Source organism: Apiospora marii, assembly GCF_038362585.1.
Source record: "Apiospora marii strain CBS 49790 chromosome Unknown utg000001l_segment0_segment0, whole genome shotgun sequence".
Lineage (NCBI taxonomy): Eukaryota > Fungi > Ascomycota > Sordariomycetes > Amphisphaeriales > Apiosporaceae > Apiospora > Apiospora marii.
This window is the reverse complement of record NW_027117372.1, coordinates 817,623-835,467: the sequence shown is the minus strand read 5'-3', so window position 1 is coordinate 835,467 and position 17,845 is coordinate 817,623. Positions and strand designations below refer to the sequence as shown.

The following is a 17,845-nucleotide window of genomic DNA, read 5'->3' as shown; positions in this document are numbered from 1 at the left end:
CCCAGAGTCGAGCGATCCACCACTGCATCCACCAGCAGATCTTGGCAGCGGGACCTGAACGCCACGCCTGGAATTAGCAGGACCCATGCCGCCAAAGGAAGCAAGAGCAAGCCGAATCGATGCGTTCCCTTCTCATTCCCGAGTCTGTACTGTGCATTGCATGCCGTAGCGTGGCTGGGCCGCCCGGGCTGAAGCAACAAACCATCAATCAATCGCTCAATGCCCTCTCGTGGGCGGCGGGCCTAATTTTGCATGTGCTTTGGGGATGCCGCCCATGTACTAAGTGGACGTCATATCGCATCTACGTCCCAAGTCGGTCTGATTGTAGATAGAGTTGTTTTTGGCACGATGCTTAATAGTCGGGATGATGCACATGCTCAGCTGGTAATTGCGATCAATGGCCTGAAGGTTTGCGTGCACTGTGGTACAGCGACGATCCTCAAATGCAGGGGCAGCCGAGAAGTACGGTAGAAGCGTGAAATCTTGTTATCGCACCCGACGGTTGACACCGATACATTGCCCAGGGACCCTGCTGCTCAGGGGTGACAGCAGTGGTGGGAGTGGGGGTCAAACTCATCACGAACCACGAACGGCTGGACGGACGGGGGTGGCTCATTCCAACTGCCATCGTGAAAAGAATACCGAAAGCAACGTGCTCGAGACCACACCACACAAGTACGATCCTCTCACCACTGCTGTTTTTTGTCGGGCCGGAGTCCGACTCATGCGAAAGAGATTGATCAACCAGAAATGCCACCAGGAGGTTTTCAACTGTTTCCTTCTTTCTGTCTCTTCCGCCTCTCCATCCAGTTCGAAATACGAGCGAACCTCAGACGGTAAGGAGGGGCCTTATTGCGCGCTACTGCGAGGCCCCAACATACCAGCGCCTCCTTCCCTTTGGTTTGGTACCTACGTTACTTGGTTAAACTGATAAGAAAGCGCATGGCCATCGGGCCTCAGTGCAATAATTGAAACCAATCTAGGAAATGCTCGTCGACGTCAGAAGTTGTCGAGCGGTGAGTTCTGTTAGCCTGCCTACCTAGCACGCCCGCTTGCCTGGCGGGTTTCCCACTTGGGCGTGCCTATGCTAAGAAAGCCGTTGGGCGGGTGGTTGGAAGTGCTTTTGCAGAAGGGATGATCGCCCCACGGGAGATGGGATAACGTTGCGCCACACGACGCCGAGGAGCTCAGGAAACACTGGAGTTTGTTTTCAGCTGGCCAGCTAGGCTGACGTCACATTCCCTCATCTGTGTTGTCTAGTAAGTCGCGCAAATGCCTCTTTGGTAATAGCCACTGACGAAATCGCCGAAACGAGATGCAAATCCTTCACGGGACAAAAGTGAGGGGTCGTGGTGTCGTGGTTGGTGCAGAAGTTGGTGGTAGGTATGCCTTGACCAAAATGCATTGATATGGAGCGGTCGTATTTCCGAGCAGTAGTAAGTAGGTAGGTAAGTAAGTATGGAAACCATTTGTAGGTCCAGATCCAGTAATCCGAGCATACATATATATATAAAAAGAAAGATATTGATACACGGGTTTCGCAGACCTGGGTCGGGGTCGCTGTGCAATGTGCCGCCCGTCCCGATCCGACCCCACGAGAATATCTCCGGATCACCGCATATATCTGGAAAGAAAGGGTCTCAAGGTTCACGGGGTAAAGTGCAATCCCGACTGCAAACCTCCACTTCTCCTGCACGAGATCTGGTATGTATGTGTAAGCTGCAACCTGACCCGACAGGTCGGTTAGAACTCGCCGAGATAGACAGAGAGCCAAGACGGGAGGAGAGCGATTCTCTTGAGCGCAAGAGATTTCAAGATGGCACGGCCGCCGACTCCAGCGACTGTTCGCAGCACGCACACCTGACACCCAACGAGCAGTGAGCCAACCCACCAAAGAGAGCCTCTAGTAGGCAATACATGCCCACCCCAACCACAACTTGTCGGTTTTGTCGGTCCGCAATGGGCCGATTACATTACTGGATTTCTTCTAGAGCTCGTCTGGACGATGGTGGCTGCAATCCTCGAATCATCAACCACCGATCAGAAGACACCGATCACATTTTCACCCCTACCTCTTTTTTTTTATTTTCTTCTCCTTCCACACCCTCAACGTGCAGTAGTGTGCCACCGGGTCGCTCAATCCGTCCGCATCCACGCCGTCAGCCCGCCAAGTCTTGGAAGGTACAAGCGTGGGGGCCACTGGCGAAGGTTTGCATAAATAGCCTTGTGCAATTGGGGGAAGGGCGATAATGAACGTGTTTCACGAAAGAGAAGATGGGTGGATCAACCAGCACTTGCCAGCCAGCGACTCGGATAACCGCTTATCGCCGCAGCATCTAGGCCTGCTAAGGTGAGTAGCAGCTTATATTTCCCTCTGCTATAGCACCACCTTCATTTCCCAGGTTCCCACGCGGCTGTAACATGTGCGACAAGGCGGCTGTGACGAGTGGACATAACGCGCCCCTTTTGAACCCGGGCGCCCTCCAATCGGGACACGCAAACTGCAAATGTGTTTTCCAGAGTCGGTATTGCGTCCATCCGGCTTGGGTCTAGACGCCCATGGGCCTGACTCATGGGCCAAACCCGCGAATGAATCGAGAGGCAGCAATGTGGACAGGCCTCGCATGGATTCAAAATTAGTAGAAGTGCACACATACACACAAGCGAACCTAGATTCTTTACAAGCAAGCTCGTTTGGCTGGCCTCGAAGCTTTCATCAGGCATGAAACTCGCAGACGGGAGAAATGCTCCCCATGCCATCTGGTGCTGTGTTTTTCGCTGAACGGCGCTACAATATCGACCAAAAATATAGTGGGACAAGCTATCACTTCCTTTGGAACAAGAATACCGAAACATCCTTCACCCAAACGACGACACGTGCTTAGATACAGGTCATCAGAAATATACACAGTGACATGACCGAAGAAACCTGGGAAGCCCAGTGCCTCCTTCGGATCCGGAATCATTGACTCGATTTTCAGGGTGAACATGCGATCTATTCCAAGATTCATCATCTACTGCTATCTATGTAGCTCAGTATCATATCAATATCAAGATACATTCGATCTGGCCTCATCGCTAGAGGAACATACTTCGACGTCTACTGAACTTACCTATGCATAACGATTGGCTTACTCAATGCAGTACTCATCATCATCGTCGTCGTCGTCGTCGCCAATACCAATGTAACGCTTCAGGTCCTCATCGTCGCTATCGCCAAGATCGATGAGGCTGGACGTGTCCGGTAGGGGCGCCGGCTTCGAGTAGTCGAAGAGTGGGGGGCCCGACGGCGACGGTAGCATCGCAACGATCTCGGCCAGGGTCAGGTTCTTGCCAGCACTAGGGCCCTCGGCCTTCTGTTCGGGGCTTTCCAGCATATCGATGCAGAGCTGCATCGCATCGGGGTCATCCTGTTGCATGATCGTCTGGTAGTGTCTCACCTCATCGGGTTCGTCGTGGAGATACTGCTGCAACTCAGCGTTGTCCTCGGCATCGTCAAGAACCATATCCTCGGGGCCAAAGGCGGCAGCGTCCGACAATGGCGGCTGTGGCTGCGGCTGCTTCTGCTGCTTGAGCATAGCTGTTGCTGCTGCCTCGGCCTGCTCTCGCTTCTGGTCCTTGTCCTTTTGGACTTCGGTCAGTCGGCGACGAACACGGCCAGCAACCAAGGTCTTGAACAAGCCGAGGCCTGGTCGTTTTCCCTGGTCGGCAGCCACAGGGGGCTTGGCCGGAACTGGCCTGTCTGACGCCGCTTTGGTAGACGAAGAGGCCTTGGGGTCGATCTTCAAGTCGCCCATCGAGTTCTTGCATGCCTGGCATTGCCGAAAGACCTCGGTAGGTCTGAAGCACGGCGGCGTATGGAGATTCTCCACATGCTCGACTTTGCCGCAAACTTGGCACTTGAAGATACGACACATGGTTACGTAGGTAGATGTTTGCTTTCGTGGTAGGTTCTAGTGAGAGATGGTGAGAGAGAGATGGATGTGGTAGGATGAAGATTGTCCGAGCAAGAGATTCATGGCATCCTTATATACGCCTTGGGATATTACCAACAACAATGGTGCCTTTCTTCCAACATACAAGCCCACTATAAATATAACTTCAAGAGCTGAGCCATGCTATTGTATGTAGAAAGACACAGAAGCTATGCTGAGATGGTCTTCGTTTCTGAGCATTGTTCCGGTACATTGATACTGGGACGTTCGAGTTTACCAGCGCACCACAACTACGTAGGTAATACCTGGCCACTCTCCAAACAAGGCGCCTCTTTTGTTTTCACTGGGAAACAACAGCACGAATGACAGGTTTTCATGTACCAGCAACACTGGCGCAATCACTTCATTCCATTAACCCCTTTCCCCCTGACATATTCATCAGAATCCTTTCTGCGAGCAAGTCATCGCCAATCGTTCCGTTTTCCACCGCCTTCAAGTGCGATGCCCAGACTACCCAGAGCACAAGGCATGACGAGTTGACCAGCTTCACACGCCTACTTACGCCCGTAAAGTCATGCGAGAAATGGGCGCTTATGCCAGCTTTCTCGCCCCTGATCCGACGTTGGAGGCAGCCCTCCACCACCAGCTTCGTCCGACCGTAGCCATACAGAACAGCCAGGGCCTGGAGGGAGAGCTCATTCCGACGTCCGCGACCCAAGAGGAAGTGGACCGAATAATGGCAGGTGGCTCTTCTTCATCTTCAATAGGCCGCGGCGGCCACAGCAGCAGCAACCGAAGCGGCGGAAACGTCAGCGCCGAGTTGAGATGCACGAGGCACGGCGGCAGGGCCAGCAGTCCGGCATGTACGAGGGCGCCCAGCCCACAAATCACGCAGCATAGCACGCACCCTTTTTCACCCCAGGATCACTTGGTGACATTGGCATAATATTCATTCTGTCGAATAGAATACAATCTAAACTGGCATTGGATTGACACAACGCGACTGGCGACTACATAGGTTAATTAATAAATTTCACAGTTATCCCACATGGCTTTAAACACTTATCCCATTATCCTATTGTCCCGTTATCCCGTTGTCCTATTATTCCATTGTCCCATTACCTCCTTAATAGTGATAGCGCTGCTTTTCGTATAGTGCTTCCCGTAAATAATCGTCAGGCCAAATTATCCAATCGGGCATTCTATCCAATGGAATAAACATTGTAGACACTGGAGGTCACTTCGCTTATTAGAAAGGATGTATATTATTTATGCATCCTATCTGGATTCATCACTTATTATTTACTCCCCTTCCCCTTCTTTCCCAGCGGCTCAAGTGGTTCTTTCCTCCTCTAGCAGAAACCCTTTCATGTCAATCTCCTTGAAGTCACAGAGACGATAACGGCGCATCGGTCGTTTTAGGGTCCGGTCGTCCCAGAAGACCCAGGCGCACATCCGGCGGGTGGCGATGATCCGTTCTGCCTCCCGCTGCTGAGGCACGGCATTCTTGCGAGGCTTCACGATGTGGTGGATCTGGCGATTGCGCCACTTCCATGAACTGTTGGGCATGATGCCCGAGCTTAAGATGCCGCCCTCGCCAAGGCGGGCAGGGTTCGGTATTGCGTTGTGAGGCTGCGATCCGAGCCGGGATCCCCGGTAGAGGAAGACCTATCGATCTAGTATTAGTCACTTGAAATCGATAGGATGCCATTTCTCGGATGAGTCCACCTCCCTTACAACACTGGGAGATCGATCCATTGGCATAGGAAAGGTGTAAATCTGACTGACTGGAAATCACTTACCAGGCCCCATTGATTGATGCAGCAGCTAAAACAACAGTAGGGGTCGCCGTTCAGAACAGCTCTCATGAATTCGCCGCCTCCGAGTGTATTATCGCGAGTTTGCGTCCGCCGGTGAATATCATCAGAGACGAGTTTACGGCGCGTCTCGTACGGCTCTGCGAGGCTGTTCCACAATCTCTCGATGCCACTTGCGAGCTTGACTCGAATGAAATACCTTGAATTGTGTTTGAGCCACATGTGGTCGCGATCCCACACATGGCGCACGGGGAAGGTTCGTCCGCCATCGACCATGGTTTTCTTGAGCTCGTCCACGTTGTCCGTCTCCGCAAAGGCCAACATCAGGAGGGAGAAGAGGTAACTATACGCACAAGCCACTTCCTCGGTCTGGGAAGGGGCCAGCTTGATGAGCGGGTTCTTGTTGACGTCGTACTCAGCACGGCTCGGCGAGTTGGCGTGGACGCGAGCGTAGAACTCGAATCGAAAGAAGGCGCGCTGGAACTTGATGAGCTCGTTGGTGGTCAGGCGGATAGCCTTCTTCTTCTCGAGGTCTATCGGGGAGTTCGGATTCAATGACTTCAAGGTTTCATCGGCCCAATAAGGAACGTTGTTGTAAACGTCGAAATCCTTGAGGGGGTCACATCGGGCCTTTGCCACGTAATCGTCGATGAATCCCTCGATGTAGGAGCTCAGCCGAGCGAGCTCAGCAGCATGGCGAAGATTGAAACCAGAATCGAAACCCGGAACGGCACATCTGCCACCAGGGTATTGAATGGGGCTGTCTTTCTCGGTTGGGGCGAAGGCAAACTTGTTGTACTTCCAGAGCCGAACGGCCTTTTCGGCGGCGGCTTCGTCCTTTCTGGTCTCCTTGTCGGCGTTGTTCATGTCAGGAGGGTAAGGCAGAGAGGCAGCCGCCAAGGCGTCATTTAGGACCTCGGGCCGGACGCCGCTACTGTATACCACGCTGTACTGAAGGATAACGGTGTAATACCGACAAAAGACGCGATAGAAGGCGGGCGATGCTAAGATAAGCGAGCGGATCGATGCTGCATCCGACCCTTTCAGGATCATCAACTTCAGCTCAGGAGCCAGATTCTCCAACGCCGGCGACGTCATGATGGATGGATACTGGACGACGACGTGACCAATTTGGGTAGATGATGTATGGAATGAAATGATTCTTCCCTTTGGTTGGAAGGAGTGGTTGTGCCTGCGCTCGTATCAACAGTGGAATAACGACTGGTACACCATGTGACTGTGCTCGTATAAACAGTGGAATAACGACTGGCACACCAACGGTTCACCAGACGTTCAAATGACCTTGAAGTCAATGGTTGCCTAATACGCTGGCAGAAACGAGTGGACGAAGTATTGTTGATTAGTCCAGTCCAGTCGAACCACCGGATGCATCCTTGTAATAATGAGAGTTTTGCATCAGTTGGAAGGTAAGTGATGCCTGGAAGGCGATTGGATTGCGCAAAGATGGTAGAAGGAATCGAGCAGTACGCGGAAGGAGCAACAGTGGTGGACTGGCCGAGTGGCCTAATATTGGTAGGATAAATAGGGCAGTTACGCGATTATTGCGCATCTCCAGCGCAACTTCTGCCCTTTGGCGCAACCTGAAGTAATCGGCCCAGGAATACTGGAAAGTGTACGTTGATCGGTGAGCTGCACGTGTAGAATATAGAGCCAGAAGACATCAAAAGGGCACATGGGCCCAAAAGTAGAGATGATGCGAGCAAAGAAGAATGCCGGTTTGACAAATTCCTCAGCCGACCCGCCATCAAGCAACCAGATAATTCTTGCCCAAAACGAGACATGGCGACCAACGACGGGATATTCAATCAACACCCCTTCTTTTGATGTGCACCGGCCAGCGCCCCGGCACCGCAGCCACGTAAGTCTTGTAAGTCCACTCCTGCTCTGGGTCGACGAGAGAGATGTCGTAGCGGCGCACGATCGTCGGCAAGATCTTGGACAACTCGATCCGCACGAGGTTCTGCCCCACGCAGGAGTTGTACCCCAGGCCGAACTACACATCACGTCGTCGACGGTCAGTCATGCGCCGCACTGTTATCGTGTACTCTTCCGGAGGAGAGTGGAATATTCGCGCTTGGCGAAAGGAATAAGACTTACAGGGATGAAGTACTTGTCCAAAGCCGCCGTTTTCTTGTCGTCCCCGAGCCACCTCTCCGGCACAAACTCGCCCGCGTCCGGCCCCCACAGCTCCTCCGACAGCAGCATGCTGGGAAGGTGAAGCGACAGAACAGTGCCGGCCCCGAAGGTCCGGTCGCCGATGGTGATACTCCCTGGTGGCGCCACGCGCTGCAGGCCGATGGTGGAGGGCGGGCAGACGCGCATGCACTCCTTGATGCAGGCCTGCAGGTATGGGAGATTCTGGGCCAGCGCAAAGGAAAAGACGGGGTGGTCCTGAGATGCAGATCCTGCTTCTTTTTGTGGCCGTTTGTCGGCTGTGGCCTGATCGATCTCGTCTTGAAGTCGCTTCCAGGCTGTCGGGTGCCGGATGGTATGGTAGATGAAAGACTGCAGGGCACATGTGACGGTATCCGCTCCGGCGCTGTTAAAAGAATTAGTTTCCCATGGGGTCGGCTGAACTGTGAAGAAGCCACCACACTACGCACCTAACATTGGACGTGACGGCCGCCTGCACGTCTTTGGCCGTCAGCCTGTCCGGGTGGCTCTCGTGGGTCCGGAGCCAGTGGGCAACGTAGTCGTAGCGGGCATCGGGGTTCTTCTTCCGCTGCTCCAGCGCCCGGATGCTTCGATCCACGACGTAGCTGGACGGCATCACCAGCCGGAGGAACGGGGCGAAGAGGGGGCTCACGAGCAGCCCCTGCAGCCAGGGGAAGTAGGGCAGCACCGCCACGTAGGCGCCGAACTCGAGCCCCTGCTGGAGCGAGTTCTCAATGTCGCTGCCTTTTTCTAGGAAACCAAAGCTCTTGGACAAGATGACTTCGCCTACAAGAATTGAATACATTGATGGGTCTGGTCAGCGATTCTATTATGCCAATCAATAGGTTGGGGGCTGGCGGTTTACTAGTGGGGTCCGAAAGGGGAGTAAGGGGGGAGGCAACCGGAGTTACTTCAGGAGGGGTTTCGCTAACTCACCCATGATATCGTAAGCAATAAAAGTAAAGAACTTGGACAGGTCCATGGGCCTGGCGGATGCCGCATGCTCATCCATCCACCTCATCAGCAACTCGACCTGAGTGTTTATTGCTTGCTCCGACTGCAGGAGGCTCGAGGTGGTGTAAGCCGACGCCAGCAGCCTGGACCTCTCGATCTTCTCTTTGGGGTCCACTGTAGCCATGGGGGTCTTGTACGTAGAGTCGGGGAAGGTCAGGGTCTTGTACCAGTAGCCCTGCATATGTAAAAGGTGGTTCATCGTTAGAAGAGAGCGCGTCACGTATCGTATCTTCTGGAACAGGTACCGACCTTCGGTAGTGTCTCAAGCAATAATTTCCTCGGCCCATCGGGATGGGTGACGCTGACTTCATCAGGCGAAATTCGCACGAAGTGGCCTAGCTGGCGATGAAGAGCGGTAATCTCTCTGGCGTGTGTTCCATTCTTGATAATTCTTGCGTGCCAAAGGCGAGTGAAGGCAGCTGGGAATGGTCCAGGTACATCTCTCAGACTCCAGTAACGACGCCAGAATAACACAATGATAAAGGTTGGAATCGCAAATGCAAGTAGAGATCGGATCTCGATTATCGCTATAGGGCTGATCGCCTCGAAGTTTGAGACCCACATCGTGAGACGTCCTGTGTCCGGCGGCGTATGCTTTTCTTTCGGACGCTTGCCGGTTGCGCCTCTCCATTCTTCGAAGAAAACCGAGACCACTGTATTTAAACCTCATGTGCTACCTCCCAGAGGACCCAAACCTGCCTTGAGTCTCTTCCATTGGATTGTTGGATTAATAATGCGGCAAAACCCGCCAATTTCTGATGACGGCACTCCCAGCCGGATCCTTCCATTTTGAAATTCTGGTCTTCCTTCTGGGGACAGGGGGGCGAGCTAATGCTGCGAATCTGGAACAAGGCACAAACGCGAGATCCGGGTGGAGTTACCCACTGCTTCATTTTTCCTTGTCACGATGCCTAACTAGTGCTGACTGCTTTCTGGAAATGCATATTTTTCCAGATTTGGACAATCGAGAGCTCGCCTCCCAGAGCCATATTCCACGTCTTGGCGGAACATGACGTGGTAAACCTGCATGGGAACGGGTCGGAGTCGGAGCAGCCTCCTATCTCCATACATTATCCCAGCCCGCCTGTTCGACGGCAAAAGCAATTGCCAGCCTGCAGTATTCGGCCATGTGCTACAATATCGATGTACGTTCTTAGCACATCAATTGGGTTTGGAATGGTAGCAGTGTCTAGACTTACATCGAAAGAGAATTTTCCCGTCTCATCGTCCACGTACATGGTATCTCGTACGCTGTGTATGTAAGGGTCGTAATCACCGGGGAACCGTCCGGCTGAGGGATCACCTTCGGTAGCAAACGCCGAGGGATAACCGAGCTTCGTGTAAGACATGTAGTCGGAGCCGGCCTTTCTGTAGTAGGGGTCAGATCACAGGATCGGGAAGGGAAACACGGGTGGCACTTACGGGTCGAGTTCCGTAATGAGAGAGGGAAGAGAGGTGTATTCTTCGCCCAAGCCCGCGATCCACTCCGTCAGCGGGTCATCTGCCTGGGTTTTGACGAGAACAATGGACTCAGTCGAGTTCTTTGCCACATACGCAACCATGTCGAATTCCACCATGGCCCCAATGCGCACTCCGGACTCCTTTTTGTAGCGCGCCACAAAGTTACTACCTAGATTGCCACCCTCTTCGCCCGCATACCAATGGAACTCCACAGGTCCGTCCTTTGGGGTAAACCCGTTCATTGCGAGGACCCGAAAGGCCTCAAGGATGGTGACGGTCCCGGAGCCATCATCGTCGGCGCCTGGCGCCGGAAGGAGTGGGAACTTATAGTTGGCCGAGTCCTGGTGTGCACCTATGATTGTCAAGGGGAGGCTCCAGTTGCGCACTTTGGGTTCGAACCGCGCAATGATCGAAGGTTGCGGGAACGGGTGCGTGAAGTATTCCAGTGAAATATAGCTGTGAAACGGCGCCTCTGCGATGATCTGAGCTATTTGATCATGAATCCAGTTCGCGCTCTCTTCGCCTGTCGAACCTCCGAACCAACGATTGTAGTATCCCGTCAAGTGTTCTAGGTCATCGTACATCCTCTGCTTCGAGATCTGAGCCAACAATGGCCGGACAAGGGGCTGGTTTGTGAGATTGGGGAGGTCTGTAATCTGCCATATCAACAGAGGAGACAGGATATTGCGACGACTGCCAAGGGTGCTTACGGGCTTTCCCAGCTTGTATGTCTGCCTGCTGGGCATAGAATTTGTAATGGTCAGTTATGTCCACGAACTTCTTGCGCTGTCTTCGCAAGCGCAGTTTGTCGCCTTCCGTCATCCACTCTGGTTTCTCCTCGCCTTGTACATGCAGTAGTCTCGGCTGTGCAAGCGCCTTGGCTGCCTCGGGACGGAGAGCGACGAAGGCGTGAACCGGATCGGCGTGTTTGGCGAGGGCAGCGGTTATCGCATCATCGACAACATGAGGTGGTCGAGATCCTGTGGTCTGGCGAGACCCGCCAAGCACAACCTGACCCTCGCCAGAGGATATGCCAGCAACAAGCTGCGAGCTACTAAGTAGCAAGCAAAGCAACTTGCAGATTCCGCCGAAGTCAAGCATCGTAGGCAGCTTCCAAATGATTGGTTCTCTCCGGTCCTTATACCTGGTCTATGCCTACCTGAAGCCAAGTTCGGGGATCCTTCAGGCTTAAATGCAATTACAGTCGTACTAGACCTACACCCAAACGAGAATCCGTACAGGGAGTAGATAACAACCGCTGAACCGACCCCGGAATTGCGGGGAAAGAAATTGGAGAGGACGTAAGCTGCATCATGAAAACCATCATTTTATCCTGGTCCGGAGCAACTGTACACCGTCTGAAGTGCACCGCAGAGCACATCACTAGCACTTGATTCCTCCGAGCTGTTGGGACGAAGAGATAAGGTAAGGGGGATACACCCGATTCGTGCGTATGGGACGTATGTACTTACGTATATTGATTGCTTTGTCTGTTTGCGACAGCTTCAAACGACTTATATGTAGTCGTCTTCATGCCGACGTAAGCCTCATTCATCCTTGTCATGGCCATGACGCGGCTTCAGATTTGCACCTGCGCCAAAAGTGGCCAAGCTGCGACTGGCATTTCGAGGGTTGTGGCGGAAGAAAAGCAACCTAGGCGCTAGCATGGAGGCTGACATTGGGCATGCAGTGAGACATCGGGAGAAACCTTAAGACTAAGCAAGCGCACATGGTCGCGGCTGACCCATGCGGCGAATTAGTTCAGCTTATACTATTACACAATATCGCACTCAAGTGGTCGTGACAGCGTCGAAAATCTTCAGCTTTTCCCATATATACCAAGGACCCAGGTCAAGATGTTGTTGTTATACCCGATACGCCGACCCTCCTCGATCTCCGAGTTGATTGCATCATCCTGGCCGACCTCGGCTAGGGCTCGACCGACCAAGTCGGCCGACTAGACCGAGGGTGCCGCATTGCAGTTAGCGCTTCGGATAGCAGCGATGACTTGCCGATTAAGGCATGCTGGACTTCTTGTTTTCTCATTGCGCCTGGCTGTCGCGTGCTTCTTATTATGCCCACTGGTATTACTTCTTCGACTCTTTGTTGACCAGCAAAAATGGAAAGTATATTGCGGCCCTTCCGCTGGTTCTACCACGAATTCGGAATTGTCTCCATCCACGACAGTGGCCGCAATGCCTGGATAATCATCCTTGCAAGAGCCTGCCGCATGTTCGCTCACGGTGCTATATCACTCATATTAGGTCCGTACGCTGCAGCTCGATGTTGGACGAAACAACTACCCATCATTATGGTTCCAAAAGACTGACAGGGCATATAGCCATCTACTTCGCGGCTCTGGAATTCACTGATCACCAGATCGGCCTGTTTATGACCCTGACACTGCTTGGCGATGTCTTCCTAGGCACATTTCTCACACTGATTGCGGACCGTATGGGGAGGCGCAAGGTGTTGCTGGGTGGCTCATTCCTCATGATCTTCAGCGGAATCATCTTCGCAACATTCGAGAACTTCTGGATTCTGCTGTTCGCGGCCGTTGTTGGCGTTGTCAGTGTCACCGGCGGAGACTTTGGGCCCTTTCGAAGCATCGAGGAGTGAGTCCCTCTAATACGTCCGTCTGTCATGGGTCTCGAGTAACAATTACTTACCATTATCCCTATAGATCGGTGCTTTCGCAACTAACTACGCCTTCAACGAGATCAGATGTTCTGAGCTGGTATGTTGCCACCTCAACACTGGGGTCTTCTCTTGGAAGCGAGGCAGGTGGCCGTATCGTCCACACATTGCGAGAACAGAGGGGCTGGACACTGGTCAACGCATACCATGCGCTCTTCTGGCTCTATGTTGGCATGGGAACGGTCAACGTCATCCTGGCTGCGCTTTTGACCGATGAGTGCGAGCTGCGGCAGCAGGATGATTATACACAAATCCCACAGGCCGAACAACCGGAAGCCCCCAGGGGTGCTGCCGTATTAGCGAGCCCCTATAATTCCGCACCATTGTCACCCCAAGTGCCACAGCATTGGCTACGCCGGGGTACGACTTGGCTTGCCGATCGCTTGTCTCAGATATCCGTTCCAACTCGCCGGGTCATGTACAAGCTATGGATCTTGCTTGCGCTTGACTCTGTCGCAGATGGGATGGTGCCTTATTCTTGGACGACGTACTACATGGACGAAAACTTTCACCCATCCAAATCAACTCTGGGCGATGTGACCTCGGTCAGCTACTTCCTCGGCGCCATTTCTGCCATGTTTGCCAGCCCACTGGCACGCCGTATCGGTCTAGTGAACACCATGGTCTTCACCCATGTCCCGTCTTCTGCCGCTGTTCTACTGTTTCCCATCCCGAACGTGTTTTGGATGACAGCAGGTTTGCTGCTTGTGCGGAGCGCCCTGAATCCCCTGGACCAGGCCCCACGCACGGCACTCATCGCAGCGGTTGTCCGGCCCGAGGAGCGCACCGCTGTCATGGGCATTACCAGTCTGGTCCGAACTTGTGCGGCCATGATTGGACCTACGCTCACTGGACTGCTGGCGGCCAACAAGCAGTTCTGGGTGGCATTTGTCGTCGCCGGTATTGCACGGCTGTCGTACGACTTCGGTCTTTACGCGATGTTCATCAACATCAAACTCCACCAGCACGAGACTCAGCCCGGGAGTGCCTCGGAGGGGCAGGTAGACGAAGAGCGGCCCGTCGAGCTCGGAAGACTTTCGTCCTCCAGCACGGATAGCGGAGACTTGGAGATCAATGTCAAGAAGAAGAAGGTGGAAGGGGGCGCGAGCGTGTCACTCCAGTTGCCCGCCCAAAGTGAAAGGGTGAGGAGCAGGAGCCCGCACAGGTCGTCTGTCCTAGACTCTTAAGCTCAGTAGAGCTTCCTGAATAAACTGCCACAAAAGTAGACGAGGAAACGAAGGAAAACTGATTATAATGCTCAGTTATCCTATTATCCCATTATCCCCTTAATAGCGAAAACGCTGCTCCTATAAGATTCAATTGTAATAAACGTAGAAATTCCGCAGTTATCCCGCGTAGTTTTGAACTCTTATCCCATTATCCCATTATTCCATTGTCCCATTACCCCCACGATAAAGACAGCGCTGCTTTTCGCATAGTGCTTCCCGTAAATAATCGACAGGCCAGATCATCCAACCGGGCATTCTATCCAATGGAATAAACATTGTATAATTTCAATGCCAATTTACTCTATAATAGACCTATTGGGTATCGAACTGGTATTTGTTCTCAATAAAACACACACAATCTTGCAACCAAATCAGCGAGCGTATCGCCCTCAAATGAATTGCCACTAATCACCTCCAGACTGCCTTGGCACCTCAGCAAAATACTGATATGATTTACAGTTTCAGATCAAGGGCTTCACAAGCTCTTGTCAGACACATTCTCCATCTGCGTAGCCTCCCCCTTATCGCTCAAATCCCGACTCTTCTCCCCCTGTGCCGGCGCCACAGGCGAGTCCATCTGATAGTTGTTACCGCCGGGCCCCGCCGACGGCGGCGTCGCACTGTTGTTCATCTGGTAGAGCGGCGGCATGGGCGCCGGGTCCTGGAACAGCACAAACTTCTTGAAGTACCACGGCAGCTTCTTGAGGTAGTAGGCGGCGTGGTCGCGGTTGCGGACCTCGAAGACGGCGTCGAGCTCCTCGAGCGTCAGGTTCTTGGTCTCGGGCAGCAGGAAGTAGCAGAAGACCCAGCCGATCAGGTTCCAGGTGCCGTAGTAGCAGAAGGCGCCCGTGTCGCCGAAGGCGTCGACCAGGGGCAGCCAGCTGAAGCTGATGATGAAGTTGAAGCCCCAGGTTACGGCGGTGGCGCTGTTGGTCATGTGTTGTTAGCGATATTTGTTTTTGGAGAAGGCAACGATGGGGTGAAAAGGGGTGATGGTGGAGGTCAGATAACAGCGAAAAACGTACCTGCACATGCCGATATCTCGGATATGGAGCGGGAATGCCTCGGCGGAGTAGGTGAAAGGCACGGGGCCGGAGCCGGGCGAGTAGCAAGCCATGAAGACGAACAAGCCGGTGGCGACCATGGCGAGCTTGAACTGCGAGGGGTTGGCCGGGTCGGGGTCGTCGATGAGGAAGCTGAAGCCGGTCCAGTACATGAAGATGGCCATGAGCGGGTAGGTGACGAGCAGCAGGTTGCGGCGGCCGAAGGTGTCGATGGTGTAGATGGCGGGGATGGCGAAGATCCAGTTGACGAGCCCGGTGCCCATGGTGAAGAGCAGGGCCTCGTCGCGCGTGTAGTTGGCGCGCTGGAACATGCTCATGCTGTAATACACGATCACATTAACGCCGCAGAACTGCTGCATGAACATGACGAACCATGACGACTGGGCCGCGCGCCAGTTGCGCCGCACGGTGAAGAAGTCGGTCCACTTGCGGCCCGCGCGCTGCGACTCCTCGATCTCGAGCAGCTTGTGGGCGTAGTACATGTCGCGGGCGGCCTGGACGCGGCTGAAGCGCAGGCGCGAGATGGCATCGAAGGCCTTGGTGTACTGGCCCTTCTCCATGTACCAGCGCGGGCTCTCGGGGCAGAAGTAGACCTGCAGCATGACGATCAGGGGCGGCACCGACGTCGAGGCCATGATCCAGCGCCACTGCGTCTCCTCGCCGAAGATGGTGACCTTGCTGAAGGCGACGCCCATGATGGTGCCGAGGGCGATGCCGAACGCAGTCCACGCTTGCCATTGCATTACGAGGGCTTTGGTTTCTAGTTAGCGTTGAATACGAAGGTGGATTAATATATTCAGACATACCGCCGCGGATCGTCTTGGGCGTCGACTCGGCCGAGTAGACGGGCGTCGTGCTCGACTTGGCGCCCACGGCAAAGCCCAGGAAGAAGCGCGCCACCAGCAGGTTGTACCACGAGTCCGCCGCCGCCATCCAGAAGCCCGTGATGACTGACATGCCGCAGCTCACGAAGATGGTCCCGCGCCGGCCTAGGTACTTGTTCAGCACCGGGTTGCTCCAGCAGCCGATCAGCGCCGAGCAGAGGTAGGGGGCGCCGTTGACGAGGCCCTGGATCTCGGATTTGGTAATGTTGAGCTCGTTGAAGTAGAAGTCCTATGTCGTATTGAAGAAAAGGGTCAGCAACATATTCTCATTCTCGTTTTGCTTGGTCAAGATCTTGGCCATCAAGGACGGAAAATACAAGTAATAGGCTTGAAAGAAGGTGCTTCGAGTCTATAATAGCTTGGTGGACTTACCTGGGCAGCGTTCACGGCGGACTGGTCCATGCCCTGGACGATGGCCGAGCCGGCACACAAAGTGCAGAGGAAGTAGAGCATGAACGGCTGACTCCACCGGTGCGTGATCTCCCGGCGGAGGATGTTCTTTTCGTCATCGCGCAGCTCCTTGATCTGCTCGAAAGCGTAGTCTTGGTTGGTCACTTGCGCCACTAAGGCGCCCTTGATGAAGTCCTCGCGATGTTGGGTCAACCCCCTTTGTTGGATGAACCCTTCGACGTCGGTGATGACCTCGTCTCGGCTCATCCCAGCAAGGGGGTTGTTCAGGAGGGTGCCAAGGGACGCCTCATTCCGGTGGCTGACCTGTGGCTCGGGGGCCTCGGGGTCTGTACGCTTCTCTGCCATGGCGGCGTTTCTGCTATATGTATCACTTGTGACGATGATATATACCTCTTATGCAGTTCCACTCTCGATGCGAGGGAGCGAGAAGAAGAAGGTGAGAGGCATTGGCACGTTCCCACCGGGCTCCAGGTGAGCGCACGTCTTTAAATAACGAAAACACGGGGTGGTCTTGGCCGAACCGCTGGGACAAACAAATGCCCGATCGCATTCCAGGTAGCTGATCGACCGTGTTTCTTCCCCATACTCCATGTGACCGTATGTGCCCAGTGAACTGGGAAACCCCAAGGGGGCCCAAGAAGCTGGGGAAAGTGGATTACCCTCCTTCCATCGAGGATGCGCCATGAATGCGCCGAGGATTCCTTGGTTGCGTGCAAATTTTCTCGGCCCTCATGGCACGATGTGACGACTTTGGCGTTCATCGGCACTGCGGCATGAGGTGAGACGGCCCAATACGCCCGCAAATGGTTGGCCGTAAGCATGTTTCTGGGGAGAAACCAAGAGCCGCAGAGACTCGGCTGACGAAAGGATGGCATCTCGGCGGTCTTGGTCGCGCCCCGTATGACGCACGCCGGGAATTGCGCCAAGGCTATGGGTCATGGGTGCCGAGAATACTTAAGGCAAGGCCAGCGGGCGGGACAAACACGACCTACCTCCACGCCGGACTTTATCCAATACAATCCTGTCAAATGATGCATGCACGATGCGTTATGAGTTTTGTGTAAATAGTATACATAATCAGGACTTGGCGAAAGAATTGCGAATACGTAGCCCGATATGACCCGATTGCTGTGTGGGAAGAGAGAAAGAAGGAGCGTC

At 53.8% G+C, this 17,845-nt stretch overlaps 6 protein-coding genes across 6 annotated transcripts; 1 reads left to right on the top strand and 5 right to left on the bottom strand.

Moving 5' to 3' along the window:
• Nucleotides 1–3,131: 3,131 nt before the first annotated feature.
• Nucleotides 3,132–3,917, bottom strand: PG985_000287 (uncharacterized protein; the record flags this gene model as incomplete). The annotated part of the gene is made up of 1 exon (XM_066820056.1): nt 3,132–3,917. One exon carries the CDS (start codon nt 3,915–3,917, stop codon nt 3,132–3,134), a length of 786 nt encoding a protein of 261 aa, XP_066690935.1.
• Nucleotides 3,918–5,267: 1,350 nt separating this feature from the next.
• PG985_000286 (uncharacterized protein) lies at nt 5,268–6,850 on the bottom strand (the record flags this gene model as incomplete). The annotated part of the gene is made up of 2 exons (XM_066820055.1): nt 5,268–5,603; nt 5,738–6,850. 2 exons carry the CDS (start codon nt 6,848–6,850, stop codon nt 5,268–5,270), a joined length of 1,449 nt encoding a protein of 482 aa, XP_066690934.1.
• A 724-nt stretch (nt 6,851–7,574) lies between these two features.
• On the bottom strand, nt 7,575–9,505 carry PG985_000285 (uncharacterized protein; the record flags this gene model as incomplete). Its single annotated transcript, XM_066820054.1, has 5 exons — nt 7,575–7,766; nt 7,871–8,312; nt 8,377–8,713; nt 8,864–9,116; nt 9,191–9,505. 5 exons carry the CDS (start codon nt 9,503–9,505, stop codon nt 7,575–7,577), a joined length of 1,539 nt encoding a protein of 512 aa, XP_066690933.1.
• Nucleotides 9,506–9,998: 493 nt separating this feature from the next.
• Nucleotides 9,999–11,503, bottom strand: PG985_000284 (uncharacterized protein; the record flags this gene model as incomplete). Its single annotated transcript, XM_066820053.1, has 4 exons — nt 9,999–10,073; nt 10,141–10,309; nt 10,364–11,051; nt 11,113–11,503. 4 exons carry the CDS (start codon nt 11,501–11,503, stop codon nt 9,999–10,001), a joined length of 1,323 nt encoding a protein of 440 aa, XP_066690932.1.
• Nucleotides 11,504–12,521: 1,018 nt separating this feature from the next.
• On the top strand, nt 12,522–14,286 carry PG985_000283 (uncharacterized protein; the record flags this gene model as incomplete). Its single annotated transcript, XM_066820052.1, has 3 exons — nt 12,522–12,666; nt 12,744–13,017; nt 13,086–14,286. 3 exons carry the CDS (start codon nt 12,522–12,524, stop codon nt 14,284–14,286), a joined length of 1,620 nt encoding a protein of 539 aa, XP_066690931.1.
• A 517-nt stretch (nt 14,287–14,803) lies between these two features.
• On the bottom strand, nt 14,804–17,032 carry PG985_000282 (uncharacterized protein; the record flags this gene model as incomplete). Its single annotated transcript, XM_066820051.1, has 4 exons — nt 14,804–15,254; nt 15,354–16,143; nt 16,199–16,505; nt 16,649–17,032. The coding sequence occupies 4 exons, from the start codon at nt 17,030–17,032 to the stop codon at nt 14,804–14,806; spliced, it is 1,932 nt and encodes a 643-aa protein (XP_066690930.1).
• Between the last annotated feature and the right edge of the window lie 813 nt (nt 17,033–17,845).